Genomic DNA, 16,200 nt, shown 5'->3' on the forward strand with positions numbered 1-16,200 from the left:
AATAAGAGTGAGTTAAAGGGCCATTGGAGAAAATGTTCTAGGTTCAGTTACATAATCAATGTAACATCATCTGTTATTAAAGGTTGATTTGTTTTCTGACATGTTGTAAAACACAGTGTTACTTATATCTGCTAATATTAATAATATTAAAGGCATGTTAGTGCTGAAACTAACCATTCATTTTATACTTAACAAACTTGAGTATTCGATCAAGAACCATACAGAAATAACTGATGTTTTCATCAGCCTGACACGTGACAGTTTACCAACATGTACGTGCACCACCATATTTTACACATTTGAAAAGAATGATTAGCTGTGTCTCGTTGTTGGACGCTTCTACCACTGATCCACAGTAACCTTGTCCCTTTCATTGTTTATTTTATTTTCATACTTATACTATCTTACCATGTACTCAATTTAAAAAATACATATTTTTCCATATACCATATGTTATTTTGTTATCCTTTACAGATTTTGACAACTATAGCAATAAGTGAATTTCACTGTACTCTTTTCTGGAAATGGCTATACTCAGCACTCAATCTCCCACACCAAAGTCTGCACAAAAATCAGAGTTGTTTGGATTTCAGGGTTTGAAAGCCTTTGTTCAGATTTACCTAAATGACACAAACTGACCAAATGAGGCAGCAGTAGACTTTGGTGTGGGGAATAATCAGATTACAAAGTGTTTCCCAGTCAGAAAACACCGTCTGCTGCCAAACACATTCTAAAGATGTTGGCGTAGATTTGTATAGATTTTTAGGTGGTGGATTGTTTGAGTGCCTGCTGACAGCCATGTTTTCATGAGAGTGGAGTCAGCTCTGTGTGTCATCACGCTCCAAAAAACCCCAGACTTTCCCTTTAATTTCTAATAATAGGTGCAGTGCACACTAATTGATAACAACAACTGAAGGCAGACAGATGGGAGAGACGAAACAAATGCATTTGCCATGTGTTTGCTCGATGAAACCCAAACACAGCTTGGCGTTCTGCAGCCTCATGTCTTTCCTGCTCAGACGCTCACGCAACAAACAATCTGACAAACATCTTTAGAGCGTAGAGTACACACAGGGACAACATTGGGCTGTGATGTTACAGTACTGCTGCTGCTGCTGCTGCTGCTGCTGGTGGTGATTGATTTGTGCCTTAGGCTAATTATCATTCCACCAGTGGCACACAAACATCTGCAGCAGATATTTAAATTGAGGTGAAAGAGGCTGAACTCTAGGATAGATACTCTTCTACTCTATGTCCAGATCTAGCTGTGTCTCCAGAAGCCCAAAGAAGAGCTGTGTTTCCCAAAACTTCCATATGGGGTCTCACTTTTTGTGTCCAATTAAGGATTAAAAAGGGGGCACTTTGCTCAGGGTTACACCCAGCCCTTGACCTGACAGGGATTCAAACTGGCAATCCTCCTTATACAAGCCCAGTTCACTTCCACTCTACCCAAGTATAGAAGCACAACTCAACCAGTGTCTTTCTACCATCCACAGGTTGAAAACAGTCCATTCTTCTTTGTTACAGAGCATAAATTCAGTCTGTTTGTGAGTCCGGACTGGATTTCACCATGTTTTCCTTGCTGCTGACGTCAACATATTTTATCTGGGAGAGATTTCAACACTGGATGCCCTTCCTGGCTTTGTCTGGTTACATTTTACAGTTTTTTACATTGCTTATTCTAACAGAGTGAACACAGCCAACAACCTAGAACCAGTGTTAAAACCCCAGTGAGATTCTGGTCCAAGGTCATAGTCATGGTCCTGATCCCTCTTTGCTGGGTTTGGTCCTGGCAGAGCACACTCTGGGTTTAAAGGAAACGCTCTGTAATTTCTTTCCCCCAGTGGAGTTAGATGACGTAATCTGATGTCAGTATTCTAAAGCTAGAGATTTGGTGGGCAGTCACATCTTATGGGGATAGAAATGATGGTCAGTGTTGTCAGTGCCACTGGTGAAACATGGCTGCCATTTGGGAAACACAGGTTTTAGTCACCTGATAAACTCAGCATGAGCTTGAGTGTATGTGACCTTAGGCCTGCGTCATACGTGGCCACAGCTCTATTTATACTAAAATGAGGGTCAGGGTCATTCTTTTCTTCCACACATTCATACTCAATCTCACAGAATTACACAAGTGAGATTAAAATCTGATAAATCTGGTAAATGTAGGGGACTGTATGTCTTTGTTATTGAGTTTTCTCTGGTTGATTGTTTTGTTTCCGGGTTTGTTTTTGTTCTTTCTGCGCGTGGTTGTTATTTTAATTTGAATTTTTATTTTAATTTTAATTTTAATAAAAAACACTGCTGTGGGAATTGGAGTCGTATCTCAGCTCTATAATTTGACATGATGTTGGTATGTATGTATCTTTAGTTTCAGCACTTTTGTATGTAATAGTTATTTATGATAACTTACTAATAAATATATCAAAATAAGGATTAAAAACCATTACCAGCAGATATTGCATTAGATGAAAATACTTAATATCTGTTTATACACATGCAAATGTTGAATAAACATATCTTTGAATAAAAACACATTTTCTTCTAATTGTTAGTTAATGAAAAATAACAAATATGTCCCTTCATTTCATCAATTTATGTGTTTTAAGTGTTATAACCTTTCAACCTATCTCAGTGGATCAATTTGAATTTCTGTGAATTCAAAATCATTAAAGATTTACTTCCATGTTATTTTTGAGTTGCATCATCAAGAATCTCAAGGAACATCAGGAGTGACTGAAATACCAGAAATAAAAAAATATAACCACAACCAACAGCTACGTCGTGGTGTACGACAGAGTTCGCGTCTACATCAATGTGAGGACGTCAGAAAAAACTGTACAATATAAAGAAAACAAACTTCATATTCAGATACATGTCGAGACGAGAGGACACACACGTGCATCTACTGCTGTAACAGGCGCACTGACATGCACAGTCATGCTGGGTTCAAGTCACTTCACTTACCAGCCTTCAGATTCTAGTCAACAAGTCAGATGCAGACAAATATACAACTAGCAACCCTCCCAACCAACACACACACACACACACGCGCACACATACACAAAACCCTGCATTTGACTCACCTTTAGGTCTCTATGTACCACCCCCATCTGATGGCAGTGGAGCACGGCCTCCAGGATCTGCTGGATGCAATGACTGCATGCAAACAGCAGGGGGAGCAGGTTAGTCTGAACACATCCAGCTCCCAGCATCCATGCAGAGGCAGCCACCTCACAACACAGACCATACACACACACACACACACACTCACTCACTCACTCACTCACTCACAGACACACAGGTTTGTGCAACTATTCTATTAACGACACTGTGTTAACTTTCATTCATGTCACCAGAAGCTTAAACCTGACCAGCTCCTCAAAAATAAGGACTTGCGTTTTGAAAACAAGTCCCCATAAGATGAGTGTGTACACAGAGGTTATGTTGTGTCCCCACAACATAATACATAATACATAATACCTGGAACACACACACACACACAGACGCCGTAGTAGGGAAGGGGGAACCTGTCAAAACTATCGAGCGCTCAGTGATATTTAATATCTTTTACAAAATATTAAAGATTGTACTGAGTGAACGATATTCTAAGTATGGCTAAAAACATTTATTGTCGCAGTGACGTGCAGTCATCATGACAAGTAAAATACTAACAGTGATAAGAGAAAAACAATTTGCCCACTTGACTTTTCTATAAATTTGTTTTTGCCGAATTTCCGCATTTCCTGTTCAAATACACGGGAAAAGGGCGAGGTGAGGCAGCGAAGAGCTGTGCCGCACGTAAATGTGCAGTGAAAATGCAGAGTGAGGCAGAAAGTACCGTGCTGTAGGAGAGTGACGGAGATATTCTTAGAGAAGGGTTAGGCAAAGGTAAGATCATACATCATTTTCAATTTAAATAAAAAAAAGAAAGAGAGATCAGCCAAAAAAAACATTACAGTTTCAAATTTGACCTTCTATGAATAAATATTTACTAAAAATATGGTAAACTTATAAATATACTTTTGTTTTTCTTGCTATTATTGTTGAACAATATGGAATTGATTAAAGCATAATTAAAAGCTTTTTAAAAAAACAAATGTTTCAATTAAGGTCAAAATTGAAATATACCTAATTTATACCTAAAATAACAAAACTCCAAACATAGAATTGCTCACTCTGTCTAATGGGATGATCTCCAAAAATCCCTTATATCACATGCTTCACTATGAACAGACTGTAGAAACAGCATTTTCGCTGAGTCATGTTGTGGGCTTACAATCAGAGAATTCTCTTTTTGAAATAGCTTGAAATGGCACATGTGTTGTTAACGGCTTCATCCTGAAAAGGTGCTACGGTGCCATCACTAGTAAAAAGAAACTAACTGCAAGCTAAACCAGAAACTACCTAGCAGTGACAAGCTGAAGGGGGCGTTTGATCCCCTAGTGTAGTGGAGGCCAGATGGTCTAAGCATAGACCATACACCATCAGGGCACCATCTACTGGAGGAAAGTTTTGTGTGATGTCAGTGTTTTCTTTATTCTAACATTTTCTGTATTTATTTCCATTAACTATTATTTATTACTGTGCAGTGTATTTTTTTCTTTTTCGTTAATTTTGCTTGCAGTGTCCGTTCTCCTATTCTAAACTTCACTATAGTGTTTTATGACTCGTTTATCACTGTGTTCGGCTCATTGTCTTCAGCAGTTCATACCTGTATTTCATTCTGATTCAGGGAGTCATTTTGTTTCGGTTTCACACTGCAGTCTAGACTTGCCACGCCCTTACAATTCGCCACGCCCAAATTTACTGGCAGTCAGTGAACATTATCAAACATCGAGGCTACACCGAGAAAACTATGCCATAAATCTGATGATGATGATGATGATGATGATGATGATAAGAAGACGCACTGTTGCCGCATCCACACACCTCTGAAGGAGGAGGAGACGTGAACAGTATGTATCAGGTGACCTGTTGGGCATAAACTATATCAGCCATCAGACACACTACTAATCCCAATCTAGCCTAGGACACCAAAATGCATAGGGCCGGCCCTGGTGGATTCCCAACTAGTGCTTACATACAGTGACAAGAAGAGTCCAGTCGAGCGCTCGGGTGTCAGGAACAAAACACTGAGCAGGTGTTAATCCTCTCATTCACTCACACACTCACTCACTCACTCACTCACTCACTCATCCACTGCACTCGTGTCTGTATAGAACCCACATTGAATCACTATTCTGTCTAAAATAGTGCAAGATTCTCAAATTAAAGACAGACAGACAGACAGACAGACAGACAGCAGGCACAGGCAAGTCACAAGCAATTCAACAGAAGCCTGTAAAACAACAACACTTGTGCAGAGGGTGCAGCGCAACACAATGAGGCACGCACGCACACACACACACACACACACACACCTTGAGGTCCCTGTGCACTATGTCATGTTGGTGGGTGTAAGACACACTGTCTAGAATCTGATGTATACAGTGACTGTGGAGGAGACAAAAGGACAGCAGATAAGGGCGGGAACACGGGAAGGAATCATAAAGACAGTTGTACACATGAGGAGGAGGAGGAGGAGGAGGAAGAGGGCAACGTTTGACAGGAGGAGTTCATTTTTAGGAACAGAACAGATTAAAGTGTCAGTGTGCAGTTTCCTCCAACTTCCCACATAGCAAGGATTGTTTTTTCTTTTTATTTAATATAAAATATCTATGTTTGGTTTCTGCCCCTTCTGACTTAAATGGAGGTGAACAAAGCTAAACCTGTGGTGCTTGTAGTGTCCGTGTTGTTTTGTTGACAAATAATGTCACAGTGCAAAAATAATGATCAAATGATTTGCCTTTAAAATGACGAGTGAAAATCTGTCAATGCTCGAATGAGCCTTCGTGCTCTCGTCAAACCTCAGAGACAGACTTTAAGTCACTCTTCTAATTTTGGCAGAACATCAAACTACAGAGCATGAGAGCTAAAGTTGAGCTTAGAGCAGGCTTTCTCAATCCTGAACTATGTCAGTGTGCATGACAATGCTGCAGTTTCTTTTCAGGTTCTTGGCAGCTCCGATGGTGCGAGCATCTTCTCACTGAGTACTCTTTTATTTTTATTTATTTGACTGTAATACATCACTGTTGTTGATAGGTCAAAAATAATGCTGTAATCTGGGGGAATGCTTACAAGATCCCCACAATGCATCATTTTGAGTGCTGTTTAGGTAAGTGGAAACATCATTTTTAAGTTTCAAGGCTATGACTGGTCTGTGAAATACACTCAGGGTCTGAATATGACTTTATTATATGTCGTTAACTTTTCTCCCCCTAGTTTCTCTCTCTCTCTCTCCCTCATCTTGCAGGCTGCAGGATCCAGATCCAGTTTCAAGGCTATTAGAATTATTATTATTATCATTCATATCATATCATCACCATTATTATTATGCTGTAATTAAAGTTGATATCAGATGGTAGTTTTATAAACATGTCACCACTGACTTGTATAAACTGATAAACTTGACACAACTGTTGTTTAAAAGAGAGTTTTTCTCTCCACTGATGCCTAGTGTTTGCTCCTTGTGTGAATTGTTGAGTTTCTCTTCCCTCTATAATTGAAATGAATTACCCAGTATCTGAATTACATTTGTTCTAATATTTGTTTAATATTTACTTAAGTGTGTTTTAATTCTCCTCCATCACGTCAGGTTAGGGCCAGAAACTGATAAAAAACACTATCAACAAACCTGCATCAAGAAAATCACATAATTACACTCATTTATGGAAAGTGGAGAAAATGTGTTGTTTTTTTTAGTAATCCGATTTTGAACAGGGTGGAAAGAGAGCGATTCTGTGTGCAGATGGAGGAAACTGTCAGCGAGATACTGTTGGACAGTTATCAAGCCATGCTAGTCACACACCCACACACAAACACATAGAGTGACACACACACACACACACACACACACATATAATTTATGTAAAGAGAACGGGGGAGAGCAAAGGCAGATGTAATTAAGACAGTAAAATTCAACATTGAACACTTTTACTGTAGCAAGTCCAGACTCTGTCGATTTCAAACTTTTCAGATTTCCTATCATAAATCAGAGGTTCACAAAAACTTATTCTTTAAGTCGTTAAGTATTCCAAAAAGTGAGAGAATGAGTATGAGGGACCGAAGCTGAGAAATCAGGAGATTGGAGCAGAGAATACTGGATACTGAGCAGATTAGAAATGTGCAGTGTGCCAGTGTAAACCAATGTAGTCCTCAAATGCAGCTGAGTGACCTTGAAAATAGCTCTTTTTATGTTACATTTGCGATGGCTACATTAAAGTCTCATTTATACTTCATTTCCTAACATTTACAAAGAAGGTTTAGCAACAGAAATGCCATATTTCAGGTGGATAACAGTGTCGCATAGGACTTTACTTTCACAACTGTACAATGTCCCTGTGTTGCAGGCACAGAGTGATCAGTCGTCACTGTCTCTGAACAACTTCATTAAATCCATCCATCATCAAAACGAAGACATGCATAAGTTGACAGGAGGATGTATTGCCCTGGATGATACAGCGCAGCTCACGGAGCTGGGTGGAGGATAATGTGTGGTTGCCATGGAGATGAATTGAAAACTCATAAATAAGGTGAAAAGGTAAAGTGTTTGAAATCTAGTTACATTTATCATTGAAGTCTCACGTTGCAGATGAAGGTAAAGTTGTGTATCACTTAATATCCAGATGTAAGTTTCCTGTAGAAGAACTTATGTGTCACTTGTTTTATCACTGAATGTAAAAGGACAAAACATGGAAATACATTTTCTGATATATTGTTGTTGTTGTTGTTCAGTTAAAACGACTAACAACAAAATAGTAAACAAAACTGTTTCTGTTTTATAGTATAACTCATGTTGTATTGTTTTCTTTCTTTACTTCTTTGATTCGTACGTGTGAACTCGGCGTGTGGCTGGAGGTGGAGTTCTTGTCTAATTCACAAAAAGACTCCAGTAAAAGCAAAAACGTGTGTTGCTTTCTCAGGATTAGAGCCAGAGTAATATACTAATATAAAGCAGATCAATAATTCCCATATATTTTATGATTTTCATGTAAACATTCAGTGGAGATTAGTAATTAGTCCAATCTTTCCACATGTGGTTATCACAGATTTTAAAAGTCTCAAAGTGCGGAATATAATCCATCAACATAAAATAAGCATTTCTTAAAGCCTATCGATATTCAAACTTCATCATAAAACCTTTGTTGATATTTAGTGACCCTTCACGGCTCACTGCTCTAAAGAAGAGAAAGTCATGAGTGAACGTGTTGTTTCGTGTTTCGTGTCAATGTCGCCGTCCATCACAGGGACAACCTCATAAACACAGAATGGTTCAGTCCTTCCTGCATGAGCAGAGCACACACTCTGAACTGAAATACCACTCAACTTTTCCATTTGAACGGAACAGTGCCAAAAATATTTCACTTTCATCTATTTTTTCCACTTGAAATCAATTTAGATTTGAGGATTCTATATAAAGATAGAGTGCATTTCAAGAGGCGAACAAATGAAATAAAAGCATAATAAATACTATGAATAATAATAATATATATATGAATATGAATGCATTGAGTGGAGTATTTTATATCCCTGATAAAACAATGTTAGTAACTTAAAAAAAAAGCAGCGATGAGAGCGGGAGTGAGAAATAAAAATCATTTCATATCAGCAGGAATTCAAACAGCTGCAGCTTCTGTCCCCTTCTCCTCTTCCTCTCTCTCTTGCACTCGCCCCCACAAACAAACCACCTACACAGTTAAATTAACTTAAGTCTCCCTCCTTTGGGGGCTACAGTGTTAGTGTGTGTGCATCATTGTATGCATGTGTATGTGTCACCATTTGTCTGTACATCTGTGACTCTGGGCAAAAGTCGCAGCAATTCAGTTCGCAGAGAAAAGACAGAAAACTGCGGCGAGCTATAATCCATCAGGAAGTGGAGCCTGCGACGCCAAAAACAATGTGTCACAATGTGTCTGTGACTGTGTGCACTAATGAGACGAGTCCAACAAGTCCAACAACTCAGAGCTACTGAGGGACTGTGGGGGTTACCTGGCATCTGCTTCACTGTAGTACTCTCTCGCCACAATATCCTCAAACAGCTCTCCTCCGGTCACCCTGAGAGACACAAAGATGGCTGTTATAATAACAAATATAATATATATATATAATAATAAGGCAGAAGCAACACACACACACACACACCCACACACACCTACGCACACACACACAGTCAGACAGGAGGGGGATGTCCTCATTAGGGGGAAACCCCGGCTGCAGGAATCACTCCAAGTGAGTTGCCATGGAGACTGGCTCCAGTGCAGAAGAGTGTGGATGTATCTGAGTGTGTGTGTGTGTGTGTGTGTGTTTAAAAGTGAGATCCGCAAGGGTCGTGTGTGTGTGTGTGTGTGTGTGTGTTGATTTGGTGGGTGGGGTTGGGCTGTTATGTAATGGGGAACTGCCATGCAGCGAGGAGGGTGAAGATGGAGATGGAATAAAGAGAATGCGGATGTGCATGTGTGTGTGTGTGTGTGTGGGGGGTAGTCAGGCAGAGAAGACAGGCTGAAGGAAGAGAGTGGAAAATTAAGCACCAGGGGAGTGGGAGGAGAAGGATGAACGGTGGAGGAGGAAAAGGATGGAAACAGCAGCACAGCAGTGCCAAGCAAAGGGAAGAAATGGAAGGAAGGAGGGAAGGAAGGAACTCACAGATCAAAGATTAAATAGTGGAAGCCTTCCTCCGAGATACTGTCATGGAGACGAACTGCGGGAATTCAAGAGAAAGGAATAACCATGATCTTTGTCAACAATAACACAACATATGTATACAGTATATATATATATATATATATATATATATATATACTGTATACATATGTTGTATATATATATATATATTGCTATATAATATAACAATAACAGTACATACAGTATATGGTTATTTTCGGCACCATTTCTCTCTGCATTATTCCATAAAACTCTTTCTGCATAATGTAATTCAATAGTCTTGAAGTTTGCCAGTGAAGCTAAAGTATATCAGAAGGTAAAAATACATCCAATAGCCGCCAGGGAGCAATTCTGCAGGTTAAAAACAGAAGTCAGTTTGTCTACAGTAGTCTACAGGAAAATAAGCGTTAGTGTAGAGGACACAATAAAACAACACAAAGCTTGTGAAGTGCTGACTGACACATTCAAAGTCTCACCGATGTTGGAGTGTTTGAGTAATCTGCAGATGCGAGCTTCTCTCTCCAGTTTCTGGTGGTCTACAAGAGAAATCAAACCAGGGTCACAAACCAGCTGGGTCTACATTTAAAGAGGACACACATGCTGTCAATCAGATCCAATTCTTCTTCTCATCATCATTGACGGCAGGCTGCACCGCTACAGTTCCAAGTTCTTAAACTTCTTCTTTTTCTGACAATCGTTTCAGACAGGCTGTACCGCGCAGGATGCAATGCTGCCCTCTACAGTTTGAAGTTGTTAATCACAGTTCTTCTTTATTCATGTTCTTTAGCTTCTTCTTCCTTTTCTAATAACAATCATTTCCAACAGGCTGTACACAGGGAAGCGTGTAATCACACTTCCAAACTTCTCTAACGGCCTCAGATTTAATTGACGATAATGAAAAGCCTGCTTTGCTTGGCATGGGTCAGAGGGACAGGAACATCAGAAGACAGTCTGTGTTATTATGACAGTATAATCAAACAGTGAACAACAGGGACGCAACAATATTCCGTATTTTACCGAAACCGTTCGATACGAATCGATTACGATCAAAACTTTGTACAGCCGCGCATGACGTGCGATTAGATTTCAGTTCAGAGCCAATCCGAACGGCGCTGAATTTCCCTGGAGCCGACCAGTGCAGAAACAATGGCGAGTGAACGAGAACCCGAAAAAGAAAAAAAGAACGTTTGAAGAGGCACCGTCTTCGTTTAAGTCCGCTGTGTGGGATCCTTTCGAACGATGAGAAATGGATGGACCGCATGTGGGACTCAAACGCACAGATTACCTGCTGGTACCTGTTATGTCTGCTGTTTAATTTGATCTATTGTTTAAATAAGTCTGGGTAGTTTTATATTAAGATATGGAAACCGTTACCGGGGCCCAAAAACCGCGATGCATACCGAACCGTGGGAAACCTGTATGTAACCCTATGTCTGGACTGTATGAGCTGCTATGTGACACTGCTGATGTCACGCATACAGGATGGTGTATTTTACAATGTGTGTTTTCTACAGTTGTGCACATCAATAATGAGGGATTTCATTGACTGTGGCACTTATGGCTAAAATAAGGGTGATAAGAACATTTCCTGGTTATGACGGTTTCCCCGCCCCATGGACTAGATTCAAGTGGAACCTGTTTTCAAGGTGACCCATGAAAAGTTAAGAGACACACACACACACACATGCACACACACATATACTGTAAACATGTGGTGACACACAAACACAGATGAGAACAGCCTCAGGGCTAAACTTGTCCCAGATGCTCACACCCTCCAACAGGAGAGGAGACGACGTAGTACATCATCACACATCGTGATAAAAAGTTAACAAACTGTTAACAAACAGTTCAGCTGATGGTGAAATATCTCAAACACTATAAAAATAACACTGTAAACAGACACAAGCCAATCTGTGAGAGCACAGACATTGTTATTCTTTGTGTTTTGGAGTCTCGGTTCAGCAACCTTAAAAAAACTCTGATCAAATAGTGAAGAGGTCTAGTAGGCTAACTCGAGAGCAACAGCGTAACCCAGAATCCTTTTATACCACACAGTTACAGAGGATGGCTGGTTCCATCCAATCCACTACATGGAGAATTTCAGCCTTTTTCAACAGAATCAGACCAAACATCATCCGTCTCTGTGCGAGGAACAGACGTGAACACTTCACACAGTGCAATCAAACAAGTGCTAAAATATGCTAATGTGAGCTTTCAAAATCTGGGGCACACAAGACATACACATGATAATGATGTAAGAACGCACACACACACACACACACACGCACACACACACGCACACACACGCTGCCACGCACAGTACTGAGGGTCAAATGCAGACGTCTTGCTCTCACCTCTGGCCGACAGTTTTTTGGTGTTGATGATTTTGGCGGCGTACTCTTGGCCAGTGCAGAGTTTGACGCAGCGGCGCACCACTGAAAAGGCTCCCCTGGGAAACAAAAGGATGAGACAGTGAGCAGCTATTTAACAGCTTCATCAGCATAGAAAGACACACACTGACCTCACTGATGTCCTACAACACAACTTAAAGTGGGCTGGACAATTAAAAATAGTAAAATAATAGCATAATAACAATAATAACCTATGAACAACAAGAACTCCTTTGTTTTTTCTCCTTTTTTTTTTACATTACTTACATTTAATGAAAGATATTTTTTTACAAAACATGACATTTCTTGAGAAATGTAAGAGTATTTTTAATGATATCATGCCTAAATTTACACATCACACTGGATCTATAAAGGCACAAACATTTAGTCACAGGTATCTGGAAGTGAAAGAAATTGTATTTGACATTAGATTTAGATTCTAAATATAATGTGAAATTTTAACAAATTCATCCTGTGGGCGAGATTGGACCCTCTGACGGGCCAGTTCTGGCCCCCAGGCTGTATGTTTGACACCTCTGTCCTGACCAACAAGCCAATCAAATCTCGGTTCGGCTGACACTACACAGTCCTAACAGAGCTCTCAGACCAGGTTTTTTTGCCATTCCTGATGAACATGAGACCTTCGGACACATCACATACAGATGTTTCTCTCCAACATGATTAGCATCAGGGTTACACTGAACTTCTTTCCTAACCTAGGAGTTGGTCTTTTCCCATCTCGAGAGGGGTGGAAAAATTCAACTGTCAACCCTCCACTGTCAGGATAACAAGACTCTAGAGACTTATTTTCTTAGTGACTGAACTGAGAGGCATCTAATGGCAAGAAAAGCAGCATTTCAAGGGAAAGTGCCGTGTATGTGCACACAAGAGTGTTGCTCATCAAACCCTGCAGAGACAAACAGAAATAGCCAATTCTGTCATTTCTCTAAGCTAATTTTATCTCACCTCAGCATTGTTACGCAACGAAACACTCACACTCCCTCCTCTCAGAGCCCCTGACGCTCTCACGAGCTCTCCAGTGTGCATCCATAATGAGGAGATGAGGGTGAGTAAGCATGACACTGGCTGACACTGACACTGTTTTGGTGAAGACAGCAGAGAGTCCACATGACTACGGCTGGGTATCAATCAAAAACTTTTCGATACCGGTACCAATACCGATACCTTCATATCGATACCGGTTCCTGATCTTTAGTTTTTCAGATACCAGCTTTATAATATCATTTATAAAAAAGAAAATTACACATTATGGAAAAAAAATCCATCCTTAGTTTTTATTATTCAGTTTTGGCATTTTTACAATCAATGCAGTTTTTTTTACATACATTTATTTTCAGTGCAAAAGTGACAAGTCATTTTCACTATGGATCTCACAGACTCTTACAGAGGTAAAATCAATATCTCATCATCTTCCTATTTTACATTACACAACACAAAACATAACAATAAGATGGTTGTATTATTATTACTCAAAAAACATAATCTAGGCTGGGATAACCTGAGATAATCTCGGTTTAACTTGTCAACAATAGCAACAGTTTACTCACCTCCACTAAAGCGTAACAAACCTTTCACAATAAAGTTGTGACTGTGGCACTCGTCTTGTTTTTCTTTACTCATTTTCTTTTTCCGTCTGTGCGAACAGACGCACACTGACTGGCCTTGTCCTTGTCCTCACATCAGGGTCAGAGGTCACTGTGAGGACAAGATAAACATATCAGTGAGCTGCAACTAACGATTATTTTCATAATCAATTAATCTGTCTATTATTTTCTCGATTCATCATTTGGTCCATGAAATATCAGAAAACCTTAAAAAATGTTGCTCTGTGATCGTCAAACCTGGAAATGATGATGTTCTCAAATGTCTTGTTTTGTCCACAAACCAAAATGATTCACTTTGAATGATTTCTTTGTTATCAGAGCAAAGAAATGAAGAAAAATACTCACATTTAAGAAGATTAAACATTCATTCATCTTGTTTTACTCATGACAAAAACTTCAAACCGAGGAATCGATTATCAAAATAGTTGTCGATTAATTTAGTAATGGATTAAGAACGAATTAATGGATTAATAGTTTCAGCTCTACATAACAGTGAGTTGTTTAACAGGCTAAGATTTAGCAGTTACGGTCTATATTCAGTTAGCTTTTCGTATAGTTAGCTTTATAGCCACAACATAAAATACCTTAAGTTAGCATTACATGGAGCCCAGTTCAAGTAACGTTAACTTACGTAACTTACGTAAACTTACCTGTTGAAGTGTGTACTCGTCGTGGATGAACGTTTGAAATCAGGCCGCTGTGGCGCTGTAACACGAGAGCACGTGTGCGCTCCGCTCTTCTTCTCTTCTTTTATTCAAGTGCTCAATACAACTTCCTGCTCTGCGCGTGCAGGTGCTTCGTTAAATGTGTCGCGTTGCCGAACTTTAGTGGCGATATATCTATTTAACGCGCTATATTAGTATAACTTTTATTGAAATGGAGCCACACTTTGGACCTCGGTGGCATTTTTAGCCCCTTCGTCACAACGACGACACAGATGCACGTGAACCCGCTCTGTGGGCGTGGCCGCATTGTATTCTTCCTGCACGCCGCAACCACGTGTAACGTTACAGCCAATCACAGGCAGCACTAGCAGATCTTGATCACGTGATTAACTCCGAAGGTTGTTGCGACGGAGTATTTGGGCCACGGTGAGAAAAAAAAAATAAATCACGAGAATAAAGTCTTAATTTACGAGATTAAAGTTGTTAATTAACAACTTGATTCTCGTTAATTAACGACTTTAATCTCGTAAATTAAGACTTTATTCTTGAAGTCTGTGATTTTTTTTTTCTTTTTTATTAACGAGAATAAAGTCGTTAACTCTGAGCACAGAGTGACACAAATACCTCGTCAAATATTCTGGTTATTTATATTATAATATTCTCGCTGTACAAACCTTTAACAGTTTGATGAAAACAATATTTGGAGACTGCAGCAGCCATCTGATCAGGATTACTCTTTTTATTCACGCGTATACACAACACATGGCTCCATTATTTTCTAGTCGATTCCAGACAACATAATAATATCTGATCATAGTCCCGTTAATCTTAATCTTAAATTGTGCTCCCCTAGAGAAGCCTATAGTTGGCGTTTTAATCCCTATCTCCTTGAGGATCAGGATCATGTCTCAGTTCCTTGAGACCAACGACACGACACAATACTGTGGGAAACTCTCAAAGTGTATATTAGGGGGCAAATGATTTCTTAAGAAGAGACACTGAAAAGTACAAAGCGTTGCAGATTGGGAGAGACTGAAAAGCAGGTACAACGGAATTCACTACTCCAATCAGATTAGATAAAGTACGAGATAATACCAATCTAGTACTGGGACTTAAATCCAGGCACTTTGAGCAAGGCAGTTAAAAGGAGAACGAGCATTTATAAAATAAAATCTACAGACTTAAAGGACATCGATGAATGTTTCCATGAATTTTACTCAGAAATGTACACTTCTAAATCAACGGCTACACAAAACGATGTCAGTTTTTTGACTCGCTCCACTTTCCAAAATTGCACCCAACTTTTACAGGATGCTGTCAGGTGGGGAACCCGCTTTGCCTCCGGATGGGTTTGGGCTTGGGTTTTACAAAGCCTTTCATGGGGTCCTTGCACCCTCTCTGTTGGGAATGATCTGAGACACGTTTAAAAACAAACAGCTTCCATCTTCTCTCAGTGAAGCAAATATTTGTGTTTTACTAAGAAAGGACAAGGATGAAACAGACCTGTTGCCCTACTAATCTGTAAATAATCATCATTATTATTATTATTATTATTATTATTATTATTATTATTATTAACCCGGATCAAACAGGCACTCCTTTGTCTGTAATGCAAAATCCTTAATATCATATCTGCTGATTATGACAAAGATGACAGAGCGGCTATGAATGTTAAACTGATAATGAAACTCTACATGAGGCTCTACAGGTGGATCAGCTGTTTGGTTGAATAAAAGAGAGCTTCACAAACGTCAG

General features: G+C 39.6%; 1 protein-coding gene across 11 annotated transcripts in view; it reads right to left on the bottom strand.

Moving 5' to 3' along the window:
• LOC122783734 (calcium/calmodulin-dependent protein kinase type II subunit beta-like) overlaps positions 1-16,200 on the bottom strand; it is a 41,070-nt gene that overhangs the window by 21,976 nt on the left and 2,894 nt on the right. For 7 of the 11 annotated variants that reach the window (XR_006362079.1, XM_044048544.1, XM_044048552.1 and 4 more), the window contains exons 2-6: positions 12,120-12,214; positions 10,239-10,298; positions 9,745-9,799; positions 9,091-9,156; positions 3,087-3,159 (exon numbers count right to left, since the gene is read on the bottom strand). Coding sequence is in view for 10 of the 11 variants with exons in the window: in XM_044048544.1 (XP_043904479.1) it covers positions 3,087-3,159; positions 9,091-9,156; positions 9,745-9,799; positions 10,239-10,298; positions 12,120-12,214 (349 nt within the window). In the remaining variant the exon portion in view is untranslated. Of the gene's footprint in view, positions 1-3,086; positions 3,160-5,423; positions 5,497-9,090; positions 9,157-9,744; positions 9,800-10,238; positions 10,299-12,119; positions 12,215-16,200 lie in introns of those variants that run through there. The other 4 variants (XM_044048547.1, XM_044048554.1, XM_044048545.1 and 1 more) reach the window with 2 other exon arrangements.

The sequence above is a fragment of the Solea senegalensis genome, linkage group LG17, assembly GCF_019176455.1.
Source record: "Solea senegalensis isolate Sse05_10M linkage group LG17, IFAPA_SoseM_1, whole genome shotgun sequence".
In the NCBI taxonomy this organism is placed as follows: domain Eukaryota; kingdom Metazoa; phylum Chordata; class Actinopteri; order Pleuronectiformes; family Soleidae; genus Solea; species Solea senegalensis.